This window comes from Acanthochromis polyacanthus, chromosome 2, assembly GCF_021347895.1.
Source record: "Acanthochromis polyacanthus isolate Apoly-LR-REF ecotype Palm Island chromosome 2, KAUST_Apoly_ChrSc, whole genome shotgun sequence".
NCBI lineage: Eukaryota > Metazoa > Chordata > Actinopteri > Pomacentridae > Acanthochromis > Acanthochromis polyacanthus.
The window spans coordinates 18,780,585-18,796,110 of NC_067114.1; the positions used below are offsets into that span (position 1 = coordinate 18,780,585).

Here is a 15,526-nt window from a genome sequence, read left to right on the forward strand (position 1 = left end):
AACATGTTTGGATCTGCAGTTTCAAGCCATGAGAGGACAGTTGTATTTACCCATTCACACCCTCACCACACACACACACACACACACACACACACACACACACAAATTGATAATTAACTTATCAACATATTACATTGCACTTTGCAATAAATCGACATGCACTAGCCTGACATGTTAAATTAATGAAAAAAGACACTGTATTTATAGCCTAGCCGCGCTAGACAACCCACGGCAACGAATTTAATTCTCTGCCAGGGTGGGTCTAGTTACCCTCCATAAGGCTCGAGGCTGGATGCTCCTAAAACTGGCCGGACCAATCACCATGAAGTGTAGAGTCAGAAGGCGGGTGTAACTAAGTGACGACAGAGGCGCGACGATTCTGATAGAAACAATCGGCGCACAATAAACAGTTATCCTTCGACTCGGCTTTGGCCACAGCCCTTAAAGATTTGAAGCTAAAATTCAACTTGAAAGATAAACAAAGGACGGCACTGAAGTGTTTCATTGAGAAGAAAGACGTATTTGGACTTATGCCAATGGGATATGGCAAATCCTTAATATACCAGTTGACTCCGCTGGTTGGGAAGCTAATGGGACTTAGCCACAATCCGCCGGTGCTCTAGGAACTACGTCAGCCTATTCGTTGCACTGATTGGTTGTATACCTACCCAATTGCTGCAGAGTGATTTGAAAGACAACCTTTTAGCCCGCCTCCCTCCCTGTCCAGCGGTCCTAGACCCTTGCATCTTCAGAACATGGGTCTAGCGCGGCTAGGCTACTGTATTTATGGTTCTCTCAGCATTCAAATACAGACTCTCACATCTTGTCTATCTGTACAATCTGACACCCAAGACACCCTTTTCAGCAAAAACAAACAAACATTTAACCAGTAGGAATGTTCAAGTATAAGCCTTTTTATAAACCCACTCTCCTCTTCACAGTCCTGAATGTGAGTTTGAAAGTGTTTCCTTAGAAACGAAAATTCACTCTAGCCTATTGAGCAGACTTACTTATGAAATTGTACCCAATTTTCTAGCCTACTAACCTACTTGTGTTAAGTGTTCTGCACCTGAAAATGAGGGATCTCAAGACTGATGTCTGACAAAAAGAACAGTAGGTTAAACTGTGCATTTATGGAGAATAAATGACCAGGAGGGGTTGTATTTTCAAAAAGGATCTGAACATTTGTGTGCTGCAAATTCAAAAGCCTGAAGTTTTGAACTGAAGGGTCAACTTTGGTTATCTCATTTCTAAATAAATAAGTAAACAAAATATTGCAAGCACCTCAATCAATTCAACAGCACCCCAAACTGCAGAATTCAGAATGTCCACCTCTCTAAAACAGTTATCAACAACCCTTCATGAAGACAGAGCTGTTTTGCTAGAATTCATCGCTTTAAGAAAGGTGGAAATTTATAACGTGTTCTCATAATTATCCTTTTCTGTGTCATTTACAGAGTTTTGGGGTTCACCAGATATACAGACTACACAATTCTCAACTCTCTCACCTGAATAGCATATTCACTTTCTCAGCTCACACCACTTACCGCTTTGAACACGGTGCACATTTCACACCTGAAAATTACATAAAGCAAATGACAGGACATTGTGGGAGAGATATTGAAATAGCCTGCCCGTTTCTAATCGCACAACGGATTGGCCCAAGGCAAAGAAGCTGCATAGGCTGCATGGGGCCATCTCACTTCACTTCACCAGTATTGATCGAGAGATTTACGCATAGGACAGAAAAAGTACAAAAGACAATATTGATTTCATGTCGAAATGTTCAGAAAACTAAGAAATGGGATTTATGTAAGCTGCCTACATATGTATTTATATAAGTGTTATTTTGGACATGGTTTTGCTCATGCTGAGCAATGAAATGTTAGTGATGGGCCTATAAATACGAGCTGTGACGGTCAAGTGTACCAAAACCCCATGGAAGAAAACAGAAGGGGGCATATTCAGTGAAGTCCCCGTGAAACAGAGACCAGCATATAGGATTATTATAATTCTACAAGCTGTTTTGTGGTCATTTTAGATCTATAAGTGCTGCGGGTGCTGTAGCTGCCATCTTGCAAGTCAAATTCATCTTATTAAAAAGGTATACAGACATTTTCAGTAAAAATGTTTTCTGCATTCTCCAATCATGCAAGAGCATTTTAGACACAATCAAAAGAACCCAGTGATCTACCCATAGTGAAGTGAGTGTTTCTTTATAGCTCGACTGCTCCATTATTTAGGATGCCTGTAATGCAAAACATTTTGTATAATTTATGTGTCTCACATCAAAGTCAAAGCAGTGCAAATAATTATTTTATTCAATATAAATATAACTAAATACAGGACAAGACAATGTGAAACATATTCATCAAAATAAATTGGAAAAAGCTGAAGGCTATTGCAAATGGAGTTGTGTTGGCTAAGTATGACAGTTACAGTAAATTACAGTCATGGTGAGCAGAAAACTGTTTCTCATTTATTTATTTTAATCCACGAGGTCAGATGACCTCAGATCACAGGTGCCAGGTTTTAATCCGCTGCATTACTTTCTGTTTTGGATGTAGTTTTCTAAAATCTTCATCAACAAGTCCGACTCCTGAAATAGAGAGTGACACAGCATCGCATTAAAATTAAAGAATCAGTCTCTCTGCATCTTTGTGACAAGAAAACGTCGAGACAGCTTGGTTCTCACCTGATTTTTCGAGCGGCTTTCTTGCGTATCCACCTGCGCTTGCAACGCCACCCGCAGAAACTCTTGGAAAAGCTCCCCGAGTGCGCTCTGCTCCGCGGGAACAGAGTCCTCCAGCGCACCGACACCCTGGTCCTCAGCTGAAGGCAGCAGGGGGGTGTCCATCACACTCTTCTTACCCATGAAATGTCCTGCCAAACCAAAGAAAATGCCCAATAATGCAGGCTTAGATTAGTTAAAAACTAATACAAAGAAAAACAACGTTTTTCTTCCTCATAATTAACATGCTATAGTGTAAAAATAAACGGATTACTCATGGAAACATTAAAAACAGGATAATAGAAAGGACATATTCTTACCTGTTGCCCAAAGATTGCCTCTTGGATTCACTTTGATTTTTGCAACTTTATTCCTAAGCTCAGTCAGGTCGAAACTAACTGCAGAGGTGAAAGTCATGACCGAAAACAAGACCAGATATGTGAATAAGCCCCACTGGCAGACATTGTTCAGTGTAAAACCTCTCATCTCAACGCGGACTGAAGAACTGTCCTCCGGGGCGCAAATTTCCAAGTGTCTCCTGTTGGTCGTAGATGGCTCCGACGCACACTGCTTTTATAGGCTCTCCTCTCCGGGGTGGGCTCTGTTTATGATGCGTGGAATTTTCATTCAGCCTGGTGCGTAAATTGAAGTGAAGTCAATCGACTCATTGTTAAGGTTTGCTTGGATCGCGTCGCCTGCCGTGCGTAATTGTAAGGATCGATGTTTAACTTGGAGGAAGTAGGAATGTTTGCTGCAAAAATATCTCAGCCACCCAAGCGGAAATACTACACTGCGCAAATTTTCAGTGTGGGTAAATTAGCTGAACTTTTAATCACAAGTTTTTGGAGAAGGTTAGGTGACTCTTCATCCATCCATCCATTTATTGTGATCTTACAGTTTATATTAAATCAAACATCATGCCACAGCACATCGTATTTAAGCCATTAAAAAGCCTCATAAACTGGCTAACACTTTATTTAGGTCTGTGCACTGTTGATGTGAATTGTGTGGTTAGAGCCACAAAATGGCACACGGGTTACTAATGCTTCCCTCCAGAGCAATACAGTCATTTCCTGCATCCTCCTCCAGCTCCCAGGGCCTTGGTCCCACACTACGAGCAACATGACATTTGGCCAGTTGCAGCACGCTACTGTGATCACCATCAATCCTCTGAGGACAGGAGAACCTGCTTATTCTCACTGCTAATTCAGAGCTGATGAGACAGATGGCCTCTCTTGTCACTTCAGGGTGCTAAAATTTCAAATACAGTGGAAGAGCTGCAGCTCCCACTTTGCTCTTTTATAACCTTTGACATTAACACACACTTGTGATTTTAGAAATTGTGCACAGCAGAATGTCAGTCTCATTAGAAGACTGTCTTTACCATCACTGCATCACTCTCCCTGCTTTCACAGATTAAATGAACTCAGACAGCGGCAACACTGTTTCCTGAAAATATGTGGGTATTTGCATCACAGACGCCAAACTGTTGACTTTTAGATCATAAAGTACAATATACTACATATGGCCACAGATTGGGGTTGTTGTCCTTTAGGGGCCACTTCAAAGTAGAAAAAGCAAAACTATGAGCAGAGTCCTCAAAAGGACACTGCATCATTTACCAAAGTTCATCTCAACACCAGTCTGGGTTCAAATGAGGCTTCTTTAAATCTGACAGTTCAATTTTCTAATCGATGTGACATTTTACGTCCAATCTTGATTACAGGATATTGTTTGACCACTGAGGTATAATTATGTTTTTGTGAGCTACGGCTGAAAATCCAAGAGGTAAAAAGCTCCACCTAACTGGGATCAAGGTCAACATCTGTCAGATCTAACAGACTGCAGACAAATGCAATCAATTTCAGTCAAGGTTCAAGTGCCTCAATAGAATTTCAAGTGGATCTGCATTAAGATTATATGTTGATCCATACTACTGTATGATTGCAGGTGGATGGCCATGACAGTATCTCTTGATTGCAAGAACACTAAAGAGCTCATGTCCGAAAGAGATCGTAACCAAGGTTAAAGCTCAAAGCAACTCAGCATTCATAACAGGCCCATCCCACTTTAATAATAAATAAAAAATGTTGCTACTATAGTGGCCTTTATATATAAATTCACCAAGCAAGTCATTACACTATTTAATTTACACCAAAATGTGTGGGCATTAAATTATGCCTGGAACAGCTCACCTGAATTTAACTGTTTGGGGCTGGTTCTACAAAATATCTGAATGGTAAATTAAAAACAAAATCTTCATCACATTTAACTAATTTTAAGCATTCTTTTTACTAACTTTGTGTGAAACAATACAACATCATATAGGGTTACTAACTGCTTGGAAAAGTTAATTTAATGCAATGGAAATACAGAAATAATTTTTCCTGCAAAGGTCTTTCAAAAAAGATTGGCAAATAAAAAAGTTATTGCTCATCTCTAACTTAAACAAATACTGAACTGAAAACATAGCTTCTCTTTTATGAGAATTAATTAAAATCTGTGCATTAATAAAACGGGGACTGTAAGAATAGGGGCCAAAACAAAATGAGGCAACAAGTTAAAATAATCCATAGTGGATGGTAACCAGATTTCATATTTAATATCATTCGTAACCAGTTGTCATAAAATACTTCACATCTTTCTTAAAGACAATGATTCAACAAGAAAGGAACGAGACTGAATTTATCTTGAAGAATGCTGTTTCACATTCTGAAGATCACAAATAAAGATAGACTTCAAACCAAATCCAGCCTAGTTCCCTCACAAAAATATTTCTAAAGCTTGGATTTTTCAAATGTAAACACCCTATCCACATTTCTACAAAATGTTCAAACAAATGGTACAAAAAAGCCAGTTGGGTTTGACAAAGTCTAACTTAATTCTGTTTTGAAAGGCATGACTGAGGTTTCCTGGACGTAGTTGATCCTTTTTGAGCGCTGAAGCCTGAGTTCCTCACTCCCGATGGACCAACACGAAGAGACCCAGCATGAAGAGAACAGCATACTGTAGGATGAAAACACAGAATGAAGAAACTAGACGCTGTCATGCATTTTTTTGAAGAATAAAAACTACAGGACTCTTGTCAAGTCAGACTAAATAATAGAAGCGACCAACTTACTTTGAACTTGGGGTAATCATTCATGAGGATGGTGACAATTCCAATGTATGGCACAAATCTGAAGAAAATGAAAAAAAAAAGCTGACTGTCAAGAAATGCTAGTGATGTATAATACATGTGAGCCTGCAACTTAACAGCACACAAAAAGGTCTATAGCTTCAGTGAATGAATCAACCTGAGCACCTCAGGCCCCTGGTACATGACTGCCTGCACCCCCTGCAGTTTGCATACCAGGCATGGTGTGCAGGGTGTCATTATCCTACTGCTTCACAGGGATTACATAACCTGGAGAATCCATTAAACACTGTGGGGAATCACAGACTTCTCCAGTGTTTTCAACACCATCTGACTAGTTGGGAAGTATCAGATGGACAGACTACCTCACCAACAGGTTGCAGTACGTTAGGCTGACAAGCTGATTGTTAAATGTTATGACGAGCAACAATGGTGCACCTCCAGGAACTGTAATGCCAATGTTGTTGACCACCTTTTACATCTCTGACTTCTGCTTCTTCTTGGGAACACTTACAGGAGTTCTCAGATGACTCCACTGTCAGCTTTATCATGGATGATAAAAAAGAGGAGTACAGAGACCTAGTTGAAAGCTTCATAAGATGGTGTGAAAACAGCCAATTCAGCTCATTATTTAAGAAAATCAAAGTGGCTTCTGACATAGCAAGAGGTTCTTGACCCCCATCATCGTAGTAGCGAAGAAGTGGACAGCTGTATGTTCTAAGGGATGCAACTCAACAACAAGCTGGACTGGCCAGACAGCACTGAGGGTTTTTACAAAAAACAAAAGCGACTATCAAACCGATAATGGGCATTTTTCAGATGATCAGTATTTTTCCTCTACATTTTTCTAAAGCCAGCGCACTTTGTCGAGAATAAAGATAGCATTAGGGACAATACAGAACAGCTAGCAAAGCGATTACACTGCCAAAATAAATAAATATGGTGTATGATAATCTCTTATTCAGTATCAACACACTGAAAAATAACTTTAGAGGTTACTGCAACATACCTCTGATACTTTTTGTCATTATGTGTAGTTCACCTTTGCTCTGTATCACAAACTAAAATACACAATGTAAATACGGTGACTGACGGGAATATAAAGTACCACATGACCTGATTACAAACACAAGCAAAGGTGAACTCTAACACTTCACTATGAATCAAATTCTACCGCATAGTTAGGTTCAGTGGGATGCCTGGTAACCCTCCATATATCAAATATAAACCCAGATTTAAAAATGAAGCTAAATCTGTCAAAATATTTTAAATTCTCAGAAAAACAGAGGTCACACTTACTATGAATTAGAAGGCACATTTCTGTGAAAAATAACTGTTCTACCATAAACCAGAAGCATTGAGCGCCTTGTCCTTCATTTCTCTCTCATGCACAAGGACAAGCAATGACAGGGAGGATGAGATCACTTAAGTCCTACCTTGCTAATACTGTATTAATTAACTAGCAAAGATAACAGACCAACTGTGATCCCCAAGTACTACATATCAAAGATGTGAAATTGCAGCACTTTGCATATGACTTTGTCCGTTCGTCTCAAAGACAAACGGGGCTATTATACTTGGTTCTATGAGACTGTTCAGGTGTTGCTTTTATTATGTCAACCGCTGACAGAAATGTGCTGGAAAGACATAATATAGTATGTTATGAAGACATTTTGAAATGAATTCAAACTTTCACAGGCTGCAGTTCTGTCATTTTGGTTTTGAAACATCTTGAGCAGAACAAGTTATTCATTATAATACGCTTTTAAGACATTAAGATATCTGCACTATTATGGATTTTCCCCAACCAGAATACTCACCCCCTAGCTCGTCCCACCACATCTTTTTTCTCCAGCCAGTGTTGGCCCTGCTTGTACAGTCCTCTGTCATCCACTGCATTGTTGTCCCCTTTGGTCAAGAACTTAATGTCTCCATTTTCCCTGCAAACAAAGTATTAGTATCATTTTTAGATCACATTCTACACAGATTCCCCTTCTTCAACTCTCTTAGTCTGGGTGAGGATTCATGAGGAGTGTGAAATGTCACAGAGGCCTCTGAAAATCTATTGTAGATAGCTTTTCAACAGAATCCAATACCATGAATACCATTTTCAGTTTTCATAGGCAGGAATGAAACTCAGTGACATTGAAAGTTCACTGTGGACAATGAAATTAATAAAATACGCATTCATACTTTTCATGGATTTTTAGTACTCTGTGTACTATGGGGATCTCTCTGCCTTCTATCCTGAAGACAACGATCTCTCCAACTCTGATGGGGTCCTCTACCCGGTTGGTCAAAAACAAGAGGTCTCCTCTGTGGAAAGCTGGCTCCATACTCCCGCTGAAACAAAGTACATGCACATTAGCAACTTTAGCAAGTACCTTTTTAACATGACATTTCCACTCTTTCTGGAAAATACGTGTTGCAAATCTTAAATTTTTCTTTGCAGATAATATCCACATTTAGTGAAAGAGAGGGATGTCGTTAAGAGTCAGAAGACAGCTAACTGTTTGCAGCATTTGGAACTGTTGCAAGTTGGAAATCAGGACATGCTGTCAACTTTCAAACTAATGTTTACAAGACCACAAGGACGTAACAACTACTACAATACACCAGCTCAACACTGCCTGGTTTACAATAGAACAAATAAATCAGGACATCCCTACCTACTAGTGAACTGGGATTTATTGAGTTAAAACCACAGGTAATATGAAAAAACTAAAAACATATTTCAGTCAAACCAAAACACTTCTTTCAACATTCATTTGTCAAAATTAACCAAATGTACAGAGAGCTACATCATAATATCATTTAAACATTATTTTTCAAGCACAACTAACGCTGAATCTAGCATAAAAACTGTGTTTAATACATTCAGAGTCATGTTATCCAGAATAGAAAAAAGATTGTATGTACAGAGCAGGCAGCATGTTGAGATTGCAGGTTAATTTAATTCAAACTGAGCACATGAGGTTCATCGCTCATGACTATTTTTTTTTAACCGTATCAGAAGAGAGATGCTATCACAAGTAAAAAGACTGCTAATTGGATGATGGGACTGAGGATGTGAAAACAAAAGGGAAATGAGATCTCCACGATGCAACTTAACCAGGATATGTGTAGTGAAACACCAACTGTGCAATCAGCACAAAATTTTAACTTCTTTGTGTCTGCAGATGATAGTTTTAGTTGTCCAAGGGAAAATATGAACCCCAAATACTATAGTCCTTCTAAGGTACAAATCTTCGGCATGAAGCAGACAGTGATTTGTTCAGTGTATTAACATTAGACTGCAAACAAACAATCCAATGTCCCTGGTGAATACATCCCTTTATTCTTTGCAAAACTGTGTCTATTTCTATGCTCAACTTCTCTACCCAGGGGAAGTCACTAAAGTTCTCACAACGCTAACTCTCACCAGCAGAGGCTAAAGATGCTCAAATTAAAGAATCAAAATCTCAACAGATAGGGGCAAACTCACCTGAGGACAACAACAATTGGGCTCTCACTGCCGGTGACCACCATCAGTCCCTTCCAGATCATCAGCGCAGAGGAAACTATCATACCAAAGTTCAGCACCTGGTAATAGAGCTGCAAACAAAACGGGGACATTTTGCTTGCATAATAATAATAATGATCTCTAAGTGTGGCTACATAACTTGCACTTAGATGTTTGTCCATACAAATTAACCCAAGACTAACTCAGTAACATTATTATTTTTTCTGTTTGCTTGAGACAACAAGAAATTCACAGCTGGTTCATTTGTAAGTACATCTGGCGGTGACACTTCTGCTGGCGGTGCCATGTCAATAGTGTGGTAAAATGAAGGAAATAGCTAGCTGCACTGAAGTCAGGATTAATGTTTACTCTAGATTTACATGTGTACTTTATGCTACAGTTTATAGCCGATTATTTAAAAGACACGTATGCATAAAACAGTTCACTTTAGAGGTTGCTAACAAGTGACAGTCTGGCTTTGACGTTAAAAAGCGGTCTGCGGCTAGTTATCGTTAGCTCCGAGCCCTGTTCACATACAAAGAGGCGGTCTGACATGAGAATGAACTACAGCTCCGGTACCCACCTGCCGCTTATTCATGCGACGAACATCGTCAAGAAAGTCTAAAGACAACATTGTGGCAAATACTACAGTGTAGAAAAAGCACCTAAATCACATGAAAACGTCTAAAGTAACGAGCATATGGATGCACGGTCGAGCACTGAAACTTGCATCCGAATCTTCCGGGTGCGCTCAACCGGAAGTCCCGCCCACCAGTGAGCGCTGTGTTGAGGTGTCAGTTCAGGATACGAGGCGGAGCAGAGCGGACGGGAGGGGGTTTCCAGCAGCACCTCACAGAAATACACCGGGTACAGGCAGTCCTGTACTGGACAGGCTCAGGTACGCTGCAGACGGTGTTATTCATGAGCGAGATAATTTAAATGACACGTGCACTGATTGTTTGCACTAAGACTTTACAGTGTTTTTGTTTATTTCCTAACTATGTTTTTTACTGTCTTCTTTGAAGTGTAGGGGATCATGTCATTTTACATGATGACAAATAAAACTACAGTTATCTACAGGTATCAGTAGAGAGAACTGATTTATATTCGGGACTGTGTGAAATTTATTAGCGAGGGATGGGCTGAGGCATAGGCGTTTCTAGCCCATTTTTGGGGGTGCTCAAGCACTCCTAAATTGAATCCCAGCACCCCTAAAATTTGTTTTTTAAAAATGTATTGCATGCCTTTTTTTAAACAATCCAGAAAAGTGTAAAAAACATACAGTACTTGGTTGATACGTAATGTTTTAACACCAAAAATACAGAACCCCCCCCATTAGATTTAGTCATTTGTTTGTGATTGTATTATTATCGGTTATACTTCATTTGATGTACTGTCCAAGCTTGCGTGACATACCATGGTTTGCTCTGTCACTGTAGTGGGTATATCTAAATAAAGCAGTGAGGAACATAAAAGATAAACTGACCTATGTATAAATGACAGAATACCTTTCCTTTCATGGACTGTTGAAGCAGCAATGTATGGATCTCATGTCTGAAAAGGGATTATGGGGACAAAGAAGAGACCATGGTGGTGAAGGGGATTGTGAAAATCTGTTGGAGGGGGAGCAACTTCAAAGGTAGTTGGTTGGTTCAAATCGAAATATTAATGACAAAAAAAAAAATTTAATGTTACATACCACAAAACTTACAATGCTTAGAAAAGTAGAGTTTGAATGGAAATAAATTTAATGCTAAAGTGTGAGTCATGCTGCAAGTGGGAGATTAAAAGCAGTAAAAGAGTTAGCTAGTCTGAGATGTAAAGCAGCAGTGGTTGAAATGTTCTCTGTTGAGCAGTTAGAGAAGAATTTACAGGATGAAGGCGCCTGGGAGGAAGGATCTGTCCATGATGCTTCATCAGAAAATCGAGTTACAGCTCAAAGTTGCCGACCTCTCTGATGAGTTTGTCTATTATGTTTCTGTCAGATGTTCTCAGCCTGCTGTACCAGCAAATCTCTAGAGTGAAACCCTGGTCAACATCTGCAGCAGGATCAGACTTTAAAAGATCGCCCAGGTGTGTTTAGTGTTCAACCACTTCTATGTCTGAAAACATAAATATAGCTACTTACTGTGATAGTCAATGCCCTGTTGATTTAGTGAACACAGTGAAAACAAGACAATTTTGTTTTCATTTTGAAAGAACAATTTCTACAGTATACTCTGTGTGGCATTTAATGACATTTTTTATTTTTACCTTTTAGCATTAATTTGAAGTCACCTGATTTGCTTTCATTACCAGTTTCTGGCATTTGGTTTCAGAAGCAGGTCGCTTTCACTGAGTTTATCAGGTCTCTTTTGTTGCAACAGATGCCTGCTGCAGAAAGGATTGAGGTTGATGAGCGCAGGGAGTCTGATCCAAAACGGTAGTTGTAGTGTAAAACCAGAACAATGAACTGACTGATGCCTTCCCAATTACATGTAGTCACTGAGCATATTAGTGAGTGCAGCTTTAAAGACTTATACTATACAAACACAGCAGTTTCCTTGTTTCCAAATGTTAGCCAGATTACGTAAAGATTATAATCTGTCGTGTAGTTGTTGTTATCCAGTGTGTGCCATAAACCAAACAACCACTAGTAAAAATATCACAAAATTAATCATTCATGCCATATTAATGACTGCCTTTAAAGGTGGGTAAACTTTATTCTACAAATAAAACAGTGGAAAAGTGAGTTTAATTTCCCCTACAACCCTTAATGAACACATTTCTTGATCAAAATTAATCTAACGAAAACAAATCTCAGCTGACGAGACGGGTAATTATTGCCTGCTTTCCTTTGTCATAGACTACATCTAATTTCCTAGAGAAAATGCTTCTGACGGAGTAGCTGATAATGTAGTTAGTGACCACACACCTGTAACCTGCCAACCCTCTCTGCTTGTTGACTCAGCCTGCTGGGAGGATTATTAGCACATATGTCACACGTATTTGAGCCGCCATTAAAAAGTCAGCTTTTATGTTGGCATTTCTGTGACTCATTTAATTGTGTTTTTTCCTGACTGTTAAAAATTTCATTTTGATTTCACGACCTACCCGTCAGTTGGGTTTTGTTTATCCCCTGATGCACAAACACTTTTTGCTTTTCCCGTGGCACAGTTTACAGTCAACAGGGACATTCGCATACTTTAGTGTTGACATGCAAAACATGATGTTTAATCTATCACCAGACATTTAAAATTAGAGCATGATTTTATTTATCTTGCGATGATATTTTTTCAGTACATGGCATATATTTCTATGTTAATAACTGTAGGCATTAAACGCAATATTGGTCATCAGTAGTACCAATTTTAAAAGAATATTTTGTATTAGTTCATTTCTGTCCCCTGAATACAGTCGATCCAGTCTGCCAAGCCAACTGGTCAGGGTCTGAAATTACTTAAATCATTTACAGTTCTGTGTTATCAAAGGAGAAGTTTTGCTTTTGCAGCAAACTTTTGTGTAATTTATACTTCATGCATTAACATCTGAGCGTATGAAGGAATGGCAGCTGTGAAGTTCACACACACTGCAGAGTTTAGTTATTCATTAATGTCTCTTCGGCAGCTTCTGACCTCAACCAGTTGTTTTGTATGTATTCTCTTTGAAGAGTAGCATAACCTCAAATCTGGTTCTCTGAATTATTTCAGTGTGGCCAATTCAACAAAGCAGAGAGTAAATGTAGTGTTGCTGAATTTTTGCATTGTTCTGTAGTAGTCTCTTAACAGTTTAGAGGTGCATTTGTGATGTGGAGGATGTTGTGGTGTCTGTGTGTCCTTTATCAGTGTTACTGCAGCCTTCCTCTGTAATTAAAGGGCAGTAGTTGTGAGGTGATACAATATGGTCTCCTGAGGATACTGAAGACTTATCCCAGCAAGGCCACTGAGTGATATTGTGAAAACCCCTAATTAGGTCATCCACTGAAGCTGTTTGGAGTCTGTACCTCTTGAATATGAATTCCTGTACTAAGTGTGATTCCAGGTGATAGTCTCAGTATCTTGTACAGGTAGTGAAACCAGGTTCTTACAAGAGGTGGCTTTCGTGAGCTTTATGCAAAACATGTCTTTTTGATTTTTTTTCCCTGATTTAGCAGTATATTACTTACAGCTGATGACTCATTTTCTATCCTCTGCCATATGCAGTATGTACACAACATTGATTTTATCCCACTTTAGTCTTTAAGTTCTCCTGAAAGAGAACATAATGCGAGATGTGTGTCTGAATGTCATTATTTTATGGTCAGCTAAAGCTTGCTGTGATATGGTGGATTTAGTCAGTGCTGACTGTCAACTTAGCGATGACACAGAGACCAGTGGCAGTCTGCGACTTTTGGAGGACTGGAGATAAAACTTTTTTTCAAATGCCAACAAGTCTGTGGCATTTAGGGATGTGTGATCCTTTTCATATAATCTGCCTAAATGGTCAAAACCACCCTGGCTCGCCAATGGTAATTGAGGTCAGTCAGCCACAACAATGTGAGGTCAGAATGACAGCCGGCATTGTGAGATACTGATGTTTCGATAAAACACCTTCTATCCTTTGTGTTCTGTTTCTCCTCTTTTTTAAAATTTGATTTAATCATATCTTATGGACTGTACATTGTCATTATTCTTAAATATAATAACATGCATCTTGACTTACCCTTATACAGCTTAGATAGTCCCATTTTCTCCATTCTTGTATCTGCCAAAACTATCAAAATAAATGCAAATGCCAGGGAATATTTTTACATGCTGCCACATCCTGAGTCAGAATGTGAGACTGAATGCTGCAAATCCGTTTAATATGCTGTATAACTAGCAGCTGAGTGCAAAATCTTCACATTAACTCAACATTATGTCTTATTAAATGAAATGGGAATTACTTTAGCTTAAGCGTACACGCAAAATTTCTACAGTTGGGGACTAACAATTCTCTCATTTGCTGCGTCTTATCACGAGTATTAATGCTGGGATCATTCTGAGTGATCCAGTGCTCCTCATTGCATTTCGTCAGAGCTACTCAGTGCAGCATGAAGAGCTGTGCCATTGCATCTTTTGTCGGTAATTTCCCCCACTTCACTCCTAATTTTTTCTTTCATGTCTTGTAAAAACTGATGGAAGAAGATATGCCTCATCTTCTGATGTTGCTCCTGTTAAAAAAAGTGATTTCTCAAACAGAAAAACGCAATGAAGTAGGAGATCTTGCTAAGTGAACACTGCAAGATTTGAGGTTGTTTTAATTAATTTGTAAAACAGGATTCATTTCAGATATTTCCAGCATTCTGCATTTTTTCTGTCATTACAACCAGGTTCAGATAAACATTCACATTCACTTCAATGCGAAAATTTAAAAAGAGGCATCATTACAAGTGAATTACAAGTACATTACAAGTACAAGTGAAGATGCGTTTTACTTGTCATCAATGGCACAGTGATTGAACTAACAGTAGGTGGCAGGAGTGTTGTGCTTCATGGTCTGTCCAATCTTCTGCATGTTGTTACCACACCTCAGTTGCATTTGAATCGTGTCTAATGAATGAAGCATTGAATGGAGAAGACCTGATTTAGTGTCACGTGAACGACCGCTAGAAATAGATTAACTAATAAGACTCAGGGCCGGATGTCAGTTGGCGTTGTTCTATTCACTGTTAAATAAAAGTTTACAGTAGATGCGTTCACTTCACACCAAAGTCTGTTGTCTCTGTCCTGAGTTGCTCTTCTCATGCTCCTGGACAACATCCCGAATGATGCTAATATAGGGGAACTTTTTTTCATGTTGATTTAGCTTTCCAGCACTGTTCACACTTGTGTGTGCAGCCACTGCTTACATAAGCGATGAGTCATTAGTGACTGGGAATCACATATGATTATGGTGATGTAGTTAGCCTTTCACCCTGTAAACACACACTGGTTGTGCGCAACACTTCAGTCTCTCATATCTGTGAAGGAAACTGATTTGCCCCTCAGTGGTGGTGAGGTGGTGAGGCCCCCTCACGCTATGGCGAAATCGAACAGTCTCTTCTTTTACACTAGTTAATAGCACTAAATAAAAATCACCCCTTGCCATTACATTAGTGCTGCTATCTCAGCATAGACTCCTTTTAGATATATCTGTGATTTCTGTTTCATTACTGATT

At 39.2% G+C, this 15,526-nt stretch overlaps 2 protein-coding genes across 2 annotated transcripts; both read right to left on the bottom strand.

The window, feature by feature from the left end:
* Positions 1–2,303: 2,303 nt before the first annotated feature.
* On the bottom strand, positions 2,304–3,344 carry nmbb (neuromedin Bb). Its single transcript, XM_022208822.2, has 3 exons — positions 3,052–3,344; positions 2,696–2,883; positions 2,304–2,599 (listed from the first exon to the last, which is right to left on the bottom strand). Exons 1-3 carry the CDS (start codon positions 3,215–3,217, stop codon positions 2,546–2,548), a joined length of 408 nt encoding a protein of 135 aa, XP_022064514.1. The 5' UTR covers positions 3,218–3,344; the 3' UTR covers positions 2,304–2,545.
* Positions 3,345–5,297: 1,953 nt separating this feature from the next.
* On the bottom strand, positions 5,298–10,145 carry sec11a (SEC11 homolog A, signal peptidase complex subunit). The gene is made up of 6 exons (XM_022208811.2): positions 9,953–10,145; positions 9,352–9,461; positions 8,061–8,210; positions 7,688–7,807; positions 5,853–5,910; positions 5,298–5,737 (listed from the first exon to the last, which is right to left on the bottom strand). The coding sequence occupies exons 1-6, from the start codon at positions 10,001–10,003 to the stop codon at positions 5,687–5,689; spliced, it is 540 nt and encodes a 179-aa protein (XP_022064503.1). The 5' UTR covers positions 10,004–10,145; the 3' UTR covers positions 5,298–5,686.
* Between the last annotated feature and the right edge of the window lie 5,381 nt (positions 10,146–15,526).

What these genes read in the sequence shown, in the direction of transcription:
- nmbb (XM_022208822.2), bottom strand. Translation starts at nt 3,217, where the DNA reads ATGAGAGGTTTTACACTGAACAATGTCTGCCAGTGGGGCTTATTCACA. An exon ending in AGGCAATCTTTGGGCAACAG is followed by an intron (nt 2,884 to 3,051) that starts GTAAGAATATGT and finishes TTGGTTTGGCAG; the next exon opens with GACATTTCATGGGTAAGAAG. An exon ending in AAAGCCGCTCGAAAAATCAG is followed by an intron (nt 2,600 to 2,695) that starts GTGAGAACCAAG and finishes TCTCTATTTCAG; the next exon opens with GAGTCGGACTTGTTGATGAA.
- sec11a (XM_022208811.2), bottom strand. Translation starts at nt 10,003, where the DNA reads ATGTTGTCTTTAGACTTTCTTGACGATGTTCGTCGCATGAATAAGCGG. An exon ending in CCAATTGTTGTTGTCCTCAG is followed by an intron (nt 8,211 to 9,351) that starts GTGAGTTTGCCC and finishes ACTTTGTTTCAG; the next exon opens with CGGGAGTATGGAGCCAGCTT. An exon ending in ATGATTACCCCAAGTTCAAA is followed by an intron (nt 5,738 to 5,852) that starts GTAAGTTGGTCG and finishes TTCATCCTACAG; the next exon opens with TATGCTGTTCTCTTCATGCT.